Source organism: Anas platyrhynchos, chromosome 1 (assembly GCF_047663525.1).
Source record: "Anas platyrhynchos isolate ZD024472 breed Pekin duck chromosome 1, IASCAAS_PekinDuck_T2T, whole genome shotgun sequence".
Lineage (NCBI taxonomy): Eukaryota > Metazoa > Chordata > Aves > Anseriformes > Anatidae > Anas > Anas platyrhynchos.
Window position 1 is genome coordinate 189831213 of NC_092587.1, and position 13746 is coordinate 189844958.

General features: G+C 42.6%; 1 protein-coding gene across 1 annotated transcript in view; it reads right to left on the reverse strand.

The window, feature by feature from the left end:
- Positions 1 to 5719: 5719 nt before the first annotated feature.
- DDX10 (DEAD-box helicase 10) overlaps positions 5720 to 13746 on the reverse strand; it is a 181012-nt gene continuing 172985 nt past the window's right edge. Inside the window, exon 18 of the mRNA XM_027468537.3 lies at positions 5720 to 6239. Within this exon, the coding sequence (XP_027324338.2) occupies positions 6047 to 6239 (193 nt within the window). The 3' untranslated portion in view covers positions 5720 to 6046. The remainder of the gene's footprint in view (positions 6240 to 13746) is intronic.

Below are 13746 nucleotides of genomic sequence, written 5' to 3' on the forward strand. Positions count from 1 at the left end.
GAAGTGGACAAAAATAGGCAATGCACAACGCATTCTTGGAAGAGGTAGACTTCTCTCGACTGATTTAATCATAGCAGAAGCTCCTAGAGGGCCTGAAAAGAATCTTCTTCTGCACTGGGCTTTCTAATTTGTGTTCTTAACTGCCTCATTTGCCTTTAAAGTTTGGGGAGTACTTCATTACAAAAGCATTCACGTGGTATAAACTAAAGCCTCGATAGCAATTTTTATGATTTGTAAGGACGTCAACGATGCAATTTTCTAGCATCTAGTTCCACCTTTTAGAGATAAAACTTGAAGATCCTTCTGAGAATAAAAAAATTAATCTGCAAGGATGAGATTGAATTCAGAGGAGCTACAAACACCAGAGAAGAGAGTAATAAAACAAAGAAATCTAATAAAACATGGTCAAAAAGGTGTGGTAATAGCCTTTTCTTACTAAAACTATTGATCGGAAACTTTCTTTCTTTTGGAGTTGGGCTGTGTTCTGGATCTTCTAGCTCGAGGCACGCTGGGCGCAAGGCTTGGCTCCCCTCCACACAAGGTCACAATGAAATTAAAAGGGATGCTTCTGCCCTCCAGCTGTTCCCAGCCTTCTGCCCAGTTAGCAGAACGGATGGCACCGGGATTCATCTGTTTCAGCACGGAACCAACCAGCTTGATTTCAGCTCTGCTTTGAAAGCTCCTGTTGTTATTCAGGGGAAGGTTACAGCTGGGGCAGGGACCTCCAGCAGAAAAGCAGCAACATCCTGAACCACAGTGGCCATTTCTGCAGCACAGCCCAGCTCAGCATCCCTGCTACAAAGCACAATCAATCTCACAAGAAACAAGCATGAATCAGGTCAAATCAGAGTAGCACAGTAAGGAAAAATATCCATTTGCAACCTTTACCAAGACACATTTTCTTCTTGTGTTTTATTTCAGATTTTATCATATGTATCCAGGATTATAGGAACCCGCAGGGTCACTTCAGTATCTTCAGATCTTGCACTACTTTTTATAGTCTGAATTGAATGTTCTCTGCCATAGCTCTCTGGTTTTTAATGTTTTGCTTCAGGCATTTCTCTCTCTTTATGAGTCTGGCCAGAGAGCAGGACAGAGCAGCCACTGCTCGAGCAGGGCTCAGTCAGTTGCAAGAGGAATAAAAATTATTTTTTATTTCAGTTCATATCATATTTAAAGGAAAACACCCGTTAAAATGCTAAAAAATAATTTGCAATCACTTATGTCAGAGCCTAAATTTCTCATACTCTTCACCCAATTTAATGTGCTGCATCGGTAAGCTCTTTACAAAGTGACCACCTAACAGAAATTTCTATGATGCGGAAGCAAAGCAGTATATCTGCAATGACACCTCTACGTGCCTCATGAAAACACTGCAAGCTGAGCACCTTCAGTTGCTAGCACATTTAATGTCATCCTATTTAACTAATTAAAAAAATAAATAATAGCTCTTCAATGCTATCATGACTTTTACCTGTCTTCCAGTTTCCATCTAGAAGAGGCTTGAATCAAATTGTAATAAATTATCCAATAAATGAAGGGCTCTATTCTTCTGTATGTGACAAACCAAAAATTTTAGACTCTGAACAAAACCCCGCTAAAGTATACGATACATATGTATATATGTGTGTAACATACAGTTTTAGAATTAGCTAAACGTAGTAGATTTAGCCTTAACATAACACCTAGCTATAAATCAACACGACGGAACTGTTCTAGCAGCAGAAGGAAATCGATCGCTATTAATGTAAAGTACAGGCACAAACTAATATGAAACCCCATTACTTAAAACAAGATTTCCTGCTTGGCAGCTGAAGGATTTCTCCTGGCCGGTGGCCTTGGGAGATGCTGGCTGCCATAGCCAGACCTCGGTGCCGCTGCCACCCACGCAGGAGCAGCTCCACCTTCCCCGCTCCCAGGGGAGCTGCAGGAAGCCTGAAGGCACAGAACCACAGGACTGTAGGGGTTGGAAGGGGCCTCCAGAGATCATCGGGTCCAAACCCCCTGTCAAAGCAGGTTCCCTAGAGCAGGCTGCCCAGGCAGGCGTCCAGATGGGCCTTGAATATCTCCGGAGAAGGAGATATTTAAAGATATTAAAAGATATTTAGAGAAATCCACCCCAGGATGCTCTGCAGCAGCAGTCCCTGTGATGCCCAAAGGCCAGGGCCAGCACTGAAGGCAACTCAGACTCTAGCTAAAGCACAAGGGATTTAGGGTATGTGGATTCCAGTACCTAAAAACATCAGTGAATTCTTTGATTACACATCAGCCAAATGATAGGCGTGCTTGCATTTCTCCTGTGCAAAGCAGGGATGTGAAATACAAGCTTGCAAAAGTTTGGGATTTGTTCTGATGCTACAGCACCACATGCTGCCATCTCCACAGCCAGGAGAAAGGAGATGATGGGTGGTGTCCCCAGCTGGCTGGCCCCTCTCCACCTGCCTTTTGGTGGAGCCTTTTGGCAGCAGGTCATCGCGGAGAGGTTCACAGGTGTGAAAAGCAAATGAGCTCACGGAAAAACACCCTTTGGTCATGTCAATTCTTGCATTTCTGGCATTAATTTGTGTGCTTCGTGCTTTTCTTGTTGCAGAAACACAGCTAAAATAAGGGCTGGTCAGGAGCCTCTTAAAGCAGACCTGCAGCTGACAGCAATGCCAGCCCACCGCCGTTGTCTCAAAATGCTGAATCCTGGCTTTTTTTGTCTTCTTCTTTCTAGTTCCCAGTTCCCAGATGCACCCATCACATGCAGCATCTGCCTTAAGGACCTCCCCTCTTCTTTTTCACAAGGCTCCATTACTGTGGGCCTTACTCTGGATATACGTGTACACCTCCCCTCAAGGACAGCTGCATTGGAAGTAGACAGACAAAATTCATGAGGATTCAGGAAACAATGGCTCTGTATCAGACAATAAAAATACATTAAAAACTCCATTATCCCTATATATATATATATATATATATATATATATATAAGTGCACTAGCAAAATTATTGTATGAAACAATGAATACATCACAAAGACAGAAACGCAGCACAATCCTTCCAATTTATGTAGTTTGTATTTTTACTCTTCCCTGGGTAAAAAATCTTCCTTCGCACCCGTACTATCATAGAATCACAGTCATTTAGGTTGGAAAAGATCTCTAAATCAAGTCCAGCCATTAACCTAGCACTGCCAAGTCCACCACCAAGCCATGTCCCAAAGCACCACATCTATATGACTTCTGAATCCCTCCAGGGATGAGGACTCAACCATTTCCCTTCAGCCTGCTCCAGTGCCTCATATGAACGGGAATGTTCCAGTAAGAAATGATAAATCCTTTGTTTGCACTGTGTACAGGATCCCAGCAAACCATTCAACCTTCCCAAGACAGGGATCTCCTGGAAAGAGTCCAGCGGAGGGCCACAAAGGTGATATGGGGCCCATAGCATCTTCCCTGTGAAGAAAGGCTGAGAGACCTGGGGCTGTTCAGCCTGGAGAAGAGAAGACTGAGAGGGGATCTCATCAATGTGTATAAATACCTGAGGTGTGGGAGACAGAGGCATTTGGCCAGCCTCTTTTCAGTGGTTTGTGGGGACAGGACAAGGGGCAATGGCCACAAAATGGAGCCCAGGAAGTTCCGCACCAACACGTGAAAGAACTTCTTCATGGTGAGGGTGACGGAGCACTGGGACCGGCTGCCCAGGGAGGTTGTGGAGTCTCCTTCTCTGGAGATATCCAAGGCCCGTCTGGATGCCTACCTGGGCAGCCTGCTCTAGGGAACCTGCATGGGCAGGGGGTTGGACCCGATGATCTCTTGAGGTCCCTTCCAACCCCTACAGCTCTGTGATTCTGTGTGACTAATTCTCAGAGCAAGCCACTGGACCACTCTGAGGTACACTCAGTTTGTGAATACATCTGAATAAGATGCATACACCACTGCATTACCACCTGCATCCAGCTCATTTCTGGATGGCTGCTACTGATGCCCCTTGCTGCAGTTCTGAGAGTTTGCTGTCTTCACCCACACCAGCAGAAGCAGGACCTGGAACAGCTCAGTGCAGAGGCATTTGCTGACACCGCTCATCACAACCCCTGCAGCTGTCCACATGATGAAGTGTAAGCACAGCCACCAGAGCGTCGCATCAGATCCTTCTTCATCCACAGATCCATCAGCAATGCTATTACCAGATCACAGCACTCTCAAGGCCCACTGTGGCACCGTAAACAACGCTGCCTCGGATGCCAAGCAGGTCCCATCTTTCATGTTTAGTATTTGTGGAACTCGGTCATTTCTTCTTGTTCCACGTTGTCAGGGAAGAGCAGATGGCAGATGTGCTCTGCCTGTAATATTGTTTTGATGATCCCCTGCCTGCTGGCAGAACAGGGGAAGCAACATTTGGAGACAAGAATTTCCCATTTTGAGTAACCAAGCTAAAAGATAATATGAGGTACGTTGAGAGGAAGAAAGACTTTTGCTGAATTGCTATTGGCAGATTTCTGTAATAAAAATAATAATAAAGGAAAAAGTGATATTGAAAAAAAGGAGCATTTACTTTAATGTGTTCTTAACATATGTGATGGGGGGACCAGACATACACAGCTTTTTGAGACCATGTGTACTTTTTCATTTGCTGAGGAGCAGCAACAGGCAAAAGCCCTCAGGCAATTATACATACTCCGTGTTTTACTCCAGATTTTGGAGCTTGCCATGTGAATTTGCTAAGACACAGGTCTGCTGAAAACAGACAATCATCACTTTACATGCTTCTTTACTGCCAACAAAAAAAAAAAGTCAGCAAACAGAACATTGTGTTTTCCTACTCTCCCTCATCTTCTTGCATAGCAACCTTCCCTTTGTCTGGCTCCTTTCTGAAAGTGCAAAATTTAGCAGTTCTGATCATTCTCCACATTGCCTGCAAGCATTTACCATGCTTTTTTTCCTGAATGACGTGCCAATATTGTTGAGGGGGTAGTCAAGAATGCAAGCAAGAAGGCAGCAAGTCTGGCTTATAGCTGGTGTTTGGGTGCAAGCAAGAGATGAAAACCTACTTGAAAAACTCAGAATTTGGTATTATATTCATTTTTTGCTTTGCTCTGGGAAGAATGGCGCTGCTTCTCTGTGATGGGAAAAGATCAACAGCCGCACACGCCTTATTGCTGTTCGTCAAGATCTAACAGTTAGATGAAAGGATGCACAAAATCTGTAATAATCAACCACAGTTTGACAGGATGAAACTTCAAAATGTACAAGAAAATAAAGATGAATAACCTTTTGTTCATTGTATATTGTCTACCAAAAAAAAAAAAAAAGTAGCTGATTCCTGATTGTAAGTCTTTCAGGTGCTCCTACCACAAAACCTGTACCTTGTAACCGATTTTATCAGGCAGTGATAGTTTTGGGAGCATCACTGTGATCTTACTCATATGGCATTCAAACCCAAGAATGTACCTTCTAAAAGTGGTTTTATGAATTGCCTGATATAAGTCACACAGTCATAAAAGATATTATTAACTGATGGATAAATAAATGCTTGCAAAATTAAGCCAAAGTAGATAACAGATGTTTATACCAAAGCTTCAGGAATTTTAATAAAATATTTTAAATACATGTGCATGGTACACAGAAGGAAAAAAAAACTTTTATTTTTAAGCAGTATGGTTTGAGCTGCCAACAATATTTCCTCAGTAATCTTAGGACACATTTATCTTCCAAAATAGCAAATCTGACACAGGCAAGAAAGGAACATTGTATTTTTATTTAAGCAAGATTAATTATTTACTCATTTTTAAAAAAGATAATTGCTTCAAAACCTGTCGATTTGAAATTATAAACCTGTTATGGCAAAATGGCATACAGGGATTTAGGTCAGAAAGTTGGTTTAGAAAGCCTTATATACCAAACTAAACCTTGTCTATAATCTCCAAGTCAGTACAAGACAAGGCCATTGCTCACGGAAAACATTTTTCTCCATCCACTGGTACCCATCTGCCCAGATGCCAAATTGTGTAGACTACTGACAAAATTGTGAAGACGTCCCTGAAAAGAAAACCTGCAGGAAAATAATTATCTGTGACTGTTGAGCAGCTGTAGCACAAGCTCTTCGTCTTCTGCCAGAGAAAGCCCAGTATCCAATGGCAAAAAGGGATCCTCCTCCTCTTGGCTGAATTTAGCCTTCTTTCTTTTCAGAGGCATTTCTTCTGCTGCATTACTGCTACCGTAGCTTCTTTTCTTTCTTCCTCTCTTCTCCTCAAGTTCACTGCAGAAACAAATCAATTACTCTTTTTTAACAACTGTGGTAATCGATATCATCATGTAATCAAACAATTCATTTTAAACAAGGCATATTTATGTTGAGATAAGGGCAAACAAAATTACAATTCAGAAGGGTGACGCAACAGAAGCTGATGAACTCTGCATGCCTAAATAAGAGCTGCTTTCAGACCGAGGTGGTGGTGGATGTTCTGTTGTCCTAATTGATTACAGTCTATCAAGATATTGCCATCAGCCTTATCCAATATTCACTGCCTTATACAGTGACAGACAACTTGACAAAACTGGTTTAGTAATATGTCAGTGGGCCTTGACATGCTTTCAGGATTTTGTCTGAAATAAATATGCACCCACAATATAAATATGAGAATTGTCATTTCATTGGCAAATCCTACCCTGACTTAACACAGTTTTGATTTGGGTCCATCTCATCCAAGCCACTCTTTCCCCTTCTTTCAGAATAAGTCCTTGGAAGCTTTTAACCTTCTCTTTGCCGTCAGAGGAAGAGACAAAACCAAAACCAAACTTTTCCTGGTGAGTTCCCATTCCTTCTGCTGCCGTTGTTAAAACTGGAACCATTTGGCTTTTGCACCCCCCTCAGTCTGGACAAAACAGCCGTGCATCTGTTTTACCACTGTGACTTCTGTCCCCTGGCCAGATGACAGCAAGAGGAGGAAAGCCCAAGCCCACCACCAGCCTCCTCCTCACATCCCTCACGCTGTTTGGACCTGGGCCTTGAGAGAAGATTTTACAAAAGAAGGATTTTGTCATCGTTGTACAGATTATCCTTGCGTAGGTTTTGTTCATAACACAGAAAATTTGTTATAAACCTTTTAAGATTAAAGTAATTTCATCTAACAAAGTCTAATTTGAGATGTAATAGCTGTGTAACAGGCTACACAGAGCTGGCTGTCAGACGCTACAGGGGAGAATGAGAATCTGTACAAAAAAAGGACTATGCAGCCTCTTGCACACTAGACCACTCCATACAAATAGGTTAACTGAAACAAAATGACATTCGCAGTTTTGTGTGTTTGTATTAAAATAAAAATAAATAAAAGAAATCCAAGGACCGAGTTTGGACTTTTTAAAAAAATAGATGGTTAAATGCAGATTTTCAAATCAATGTGGCAAATTGCTACCTAGAAGACTGAATCTACTTCAAAAATTGTTTCAACGAGAATTTTTTCTTAATTTCCCTAATTTTTGAAATTACTTCAGTGTAAATATAGTGGTTTTTTGGAAATATTTCACTTCGAAACGCTGTTTAGAGGGCGTGCAGCTGCCTCCTGCTCTCTCCTACCCCACCTTCCACAGCAGAGCACTGCCAGCTCCTGCCTGTTCATTACAACACAGGGAGAGGAGGAAAAACCTATGAGAGGTACCTCACATTCCTACAATTAAAATAAATCATCCTAAACTTATATGGCTCTTCCCCTTCCTAGCCAGAACTAGTGCAAAGCAACAGCTGATGACTATGCATTTTTCCTGGAATTGGGACATTTTGAAGGCTATAGTAACTTGCTGGTTCTGAGTTGTAATTTGCATGGGGGGAGCTTTTCAGTGCTTGCTACCAATGTTTATTTTATTCCTTTTCTGGGGCAAGGGCTGTTTTTTTCAGTCATCTGTGCTTAAGATACTCCATAAACATTAAAGCAATATGGAGAGTATTTAAGAAGATTCTCAAGGCTTCCTTTCCTAAGTGGCCACTGTGGGTTTGGGATGGAGCTTCACAGTGTCCTCTTCAATCAGGACAGATTATGGGGGTTTGATTTAGAAGCATTAAGGCTGAAACCTCATTAAGTAAAAGCATTCTTAGTTTGTTCGCAAAAGAGTTAATTATTTCCAGCATTTGAATGGACTCTGAAGCCTACTTTGCATTCATAATTGACTAATGCTTCATCTAGGACATGAATTCAATAACAAAAACATCTCACAAGTTATGAAATAGACCTTAAATGCCAAAAATCCAGCATTTCACTTTGGAGTTGGGACGTTTGCAAGTTGTAAAATTTAAAACACTTTCTAAAGGAACTGTGAGGCTTCTGATTTTTTCCACAAACAAAAGCACAATGACAACAACTTTCATCACAAGCTTTGTGGAAAGGTTACGTTGAGTCAAGCTGTTTCTTATTATTACTGTGGGATCATGGTGCTCGATTAATCGTGCATCCTAAAGATGTGTCCACACGTCAGCAGCAGGTGTATTTTCACACTAATTTGACCCCTACTGGGCTGTAAGCTCCAGAAGTAAACAAGGAGGGATGTGTGACACGTGAAAATGGCAGAAAAGCCATTGAGTGATGAAGGGAGCTAAAGGCTTGTGTTTTCATGATGCACAAAAAGTAGAAACAAGACAGTATTTGGTAAGGGATACTTAGGAAAAAAAGCAGAGAGCCACACTGAGGGTGAAATGTAGAAATAAGTTCATGATTTTGGGACAAAGGATGGTGAAAAACAGTGGCTGTGAGTTTGGTGGTGTAGCGAAGGGCTCTGGGACTACTCTGGAGGCGCAGTCAGAGATGGAGCTTTAAAAAAGGATAAAGGCAGCAAAAAGGTGCCATGAGGCCACCAGGAGAGATACCTGCTGTCATGACACCAAGGCACATCCACACTCTCTTCAGTGCCTCTCCTCAACTGGTCAGACAGAAAGCTCTCTAGAGATGTACGAGGTGCAGCTCTCACGTGCAAAAGGAAGGTGGGTATGTGAAAGCAGCTATATGGGGATGAGTTACGCACTTCTTCTCAAATTAATTCCTCCATGGTCTCCCTTGACCTCCTGTCAGCCCTCCCTGCAGAGCAAGCCTTTTACTGTTGATCACTTTCCAGAGATATAAATGGCCCCTTACTCCTCACGTACACGCACACCGATGCACTACCAGCTGGTGTCCCCAGCAGCAGCCAAAATAAAATAAAGTAATTCTGAGGTGAATTATTTTCTAACATAAAAGCGTAGTTAGAAAGCAAATCCACCATTCAGATCCAAGCCAAAGCCAACGTGTCTCTTGGTCTCCTATTTATAACGCTCAGAAAGCAGCACGTACAGCTGGATTACAATTCCTTCCTTTCACCATCTGCTGCAATTCAGTTTGTCATTGCTGCAGCAGCCCGAGCTGCCCACACGTCCTGACACTGCTGATGGAATGATTTACTGGGCTGGGCTGTGCTTACACAGGCGAAGAGACACCCACAGCTGACTTATCTGCACTCACACTGATTTCTGGGGTCCCATTCACACAGCTGTAACAACAAAGGAAGATACTGTCCTGTGGCAGGTAATGGTTATTGCACAAGCACTAAAGCATATTTTCTGAATCCAGGCCCTGGAATGAATGCCAGCATATATAGCATCTGGGCAACAGGGGGTATGAGACCCTGACAGCAAGACACCAGGGAACTCTCTTCATATAACCACTAACAAATAATCTCTGAAGTGTGTTTTGAGGAGATACCAGACCAAAAAAATAAAAATAATTATTTAAATTCCTGGTATTCAACCTGCACCTGGACTTCAAGGTCTGGCCAACCTCTGCTCTGTGAGGTTTAGCTTTTAGGTGCTTCTGAGTCAGCCATTTGAGACGTGAGGCCACAGAGCTGCGTTGCTGCTGGTTGAACAGCAGCAACTCCGAGCTCTCCAGACAGGCTCTGCTTCAGTTACCATTTATCAGAGCTTGCTCTGGAGCTGAGGTTTAGCAGCACTTGGAAATAAACTGCCCTCCCCACTGAACTGCAGGCCATGAGTTGAGCTCCCAAACTGTAATACAGCTGCCACGAGCTCTTTCCCAAAGAAAAGTACATGAATAATGAATGAATCTGTTAATAAAATACAGTTCAGAAAAGTTAGGAATAATTTATACCGTAAATATTGGCATTTTGCTAATCAAACATGTTGTGCCACAAACCGTCTTCCACGTAATAAATTTTAATTCATAAGGCCATGGCAGCAGTCCTAATGAAGATTAATTACTGCAGTCCCTTCTGCAAAGCCCAGTGCAGCTTCTTTCTTACTTGCTGTCAGAATGCTATAGCACACAGAAATGGTAATGAAAATATATTGTCTTGTGTTATTCCCTTTACTGGCCATTCTACTGATGTAAATCAAAACCGCTCTAAAACGAGATTTATAAAAAACAATTGCAGGAAAAGGGAAGATTAATCTACTTGTAATGAAATACCAGTGTAATCGTACTAGAAGCACAAGACAAGCTGAGTATGTCTTGGAGCTAAAGCACTACAATCTGGAACAAGAAAAAATACTCAAACAGAAATCAGACCAGCAAGACAATATGCTGAGTATTTCTTCTTATTGCATGGGAAGCATGCAGAAGAAACGATGAGGAAAAGCAACCAAACCAACAGTCAACATCTAGCTTCTGCTCCGTTATCATCTTTACTTCCTAAAGGTTCTAGCAGACAAGTGGCAGAGGATTCAAAGGGGGTGGCTGAAGCCCTTTTCTTGCCCCTTCCTGGGCAGACACTGCTGCAACCATGAAGCAACAGAAGCTGATCCATCTCTAGGCCGCTGGTTTCCACTCAATGTATTCAGGCAGAGCAATTCTACCTTATCTTTATACAACAATCTGAAAACTGATATTATTCAGGGGTTGATTCTCAAATGGATCAAATAACACTGTTCTGGGTTTAAATTGCTCCAGTTGAAGGTGCCTGATTTTGCTCTACGTCCATCTGTCAGAGGCGTAACTCTCTCCAAAATGCACTGCTGCCTTTGGAGCTACAAGTAGCCACCCACCTAACCCCTGCATCCGCTCATTCCTTCTAAACTTAATGTAGCACTAACAGCCTTCAGATTTTTTTCTCCGCCCACCTATCACCCTCCAATTGTTGATAATTAATTTCTAAACTACAGAATTTTAAGAAATACTAATACCATATTTGCTCCATACCATTTTGTAGATGGACAGCATGATTAAGCCCTGAAAGAGATTTTTTACAATGCCTTTCTTACAGGTATTTTCTGGCTATCAGAACATTAAGTACTGGCCTTCATGAACTTACTCATGTAACAGCCTGGAGAAGAGGCTCAGGGGCATCTCATCCGTGTCCCTAAATCCCTGAAGGGAGGGTGCCCAGAGGCCGGAGCCAGGCTGTGCTCAGTGGTGCCCAGTGCCAGGACAGGAGGCCATGGGCACAGCCGGGCACCCAGGAGGCTCCCTCTGAGCACCAGGCAGCACTGCTGTGCTGGGCGGGTGACGGAGCCCTGGCACAGGCTGCCCAGAGAGGCTGTGGGGTCTCCTCCTTGGGGAGCTCCAAAAGCTGCCTGGACGTGGGCCTGGGCAGCCTACTCTGGGTGTCCCTGCCTGGGTAGGGGTTGGAGCAGACAGCCTCCAGAGGACCCTGCCAACTTCAACCATTCTGTGATGCTGTGATTAGAGGGAAAACCATGACTTGCAGATGAATCATCTCAACAACTTGGCAGGTCAACATCAGCATCTAGGTTTAAAATATTGAAGATGGTATAAAAAACCTGCCATTTGCCCATAATTTTCAAAATAAAACAAGGTACGTAACTGAGCATCAATGACTGCTGACTTGCATACCTGTAACCTGCTGACTAGCCATAAAATCACAAACTAAATGGTACCAGAACAAAGACATTTCTCCTTTCCCCTCAAATTTTCTTCTCAGAAAGAGCAGTCAGGCACTGCGACAGGTTGCCCAGGGAGGTGGTGGCATCACCGACCCTGGGGGTGTTCAAGGAAAGTTTGGACATGGTGCTTAGTGGGTTTAGTGGGTGATGTTGGTGGTAGGGGGATGGCTGGACGACGTGATCTTGGAGGTCTTTTCCAACCTTAACGATCCTGTGATTCTATTCTATGAAATCCAGAATCTCTCCCATGCTGATCTAAGAGTTAACATGATCAGTCACACCTAATAAAGATTTATAGAAAGTAATGATGAGGTCATTCGTAACTTTGTTCTTCTCCCATATTTTTATATAAAGAGGTTAAGGGATTAGAAATATCAGAAACCCAATTTGACTGCAAAATAAGTATTTAAGAAAACCAGCTGATTTTCTTTCACCCTATTTGATACACTTAAATTTTTCACCTCATTAACAATTTACATTGATAGCCTTAAACCAAATATGATGAATGTTGCTAGATATACAAAAATTAATCTCGTATTACATGCTTGGAGTCATTAATTACTCAGCTTGTGGAGGTATTGCTGGAAGGGAATTCTATTCAAAGGCAATTTTAACTCATTATTTGTATAGCTCCCCTAGTTTAAAAAAAAATGCTGGGGGGAGGATAGGGGGGAAAAAAACAATAACAACATTTTTGATTTCTTAAACCATGGACAGATGGTCTCTATTTTTAAAGACTGCTGAAGGAAGATACCCTAGGTCTCATTACTTGCTTTGAGTTACCCCTTTCAGAAGCACTTTTTTCCTTTAAAGCAAGTAGTAGGTGGCATAGCCCAACATATTTATTTCTATTTTAATCCAAACACTTCTTGCAAAATCTCTGAATTTTGAAAATATAAAACAGAACAGAGTTGTATTTTCCAATTTCAAAGCCTAATTTCACTGTATGCTGCTTTCAACTGATTTGGTTTTGATAAAATCATTATCTTGGTATTTCACGGCCCCTAGAGTGACTCACTCGTCAAATAATTCAGGGACAATTTTAAGGAAGGTGCATGAGGCATCACTGTTGATTTAACAGAAACCCCTCCTCCCCAGTGACAGCAAGACTTCTTGCCTCTTCTTGTCCCACGGGATCTCCATCATCCTTCCTCCTCATTCCATTCATACATCCCCTCTGTTTTCTCTCTCAGCAAAATGTTTATCACTTTTCCATGGTCTCATGCTCAACAGCCTCTTCATCTACCATTCTCCTTTAGCCTTATGGTTTATTGGGCATTCAAATCCTCTGTTTTCTTCATTTTCTCTTTCTCCAGCTCTGAATTAATTTCCTTCACTGAAGCTTCCACTTTCAGTTGTGCCTCTGCTTTCACAAAAGTCTGCTAAGGGATGCACAGACGCAGCCCACAGCTCCCAGTCCACCTAACAAGTGCCTCAAGGCATTCTTCAGAGCTAGAGAACAGAGAAGAAATGTGGCTTCATCAACACTGCATCCTGGAAACAGTCCTTGGCCTGTCCTACCACACCAAAATACGCTGGGCCTTTGCCCAGAGGAGCTCTAGCTGGCACTGCCCAAAATCCCACCAGTTGTGGGCAATATGGACAATCATGCGTCAGCACTCAAGCCTTCATCCTAGCCTCATCTATTTAATCTGTAAAGACATGACTGCTGCTTTCCTGGCAGGCCCAAGTCAGCTCTAGATGAACTGCAGCATGCTGCGCTGCACGTCAATGGCTCTCAATCCTGGCACAGTCCTTTCAGGCACTCCTAGAAATTTAATTTTTCCTGGATCCTGTCACCTTCAAATCCATCAGCACGTTGTCACCCACCATTATTCTCTGCTCCTGCCCTCGTGAGCACCCCACCATTTTTCATTCTCCTCCT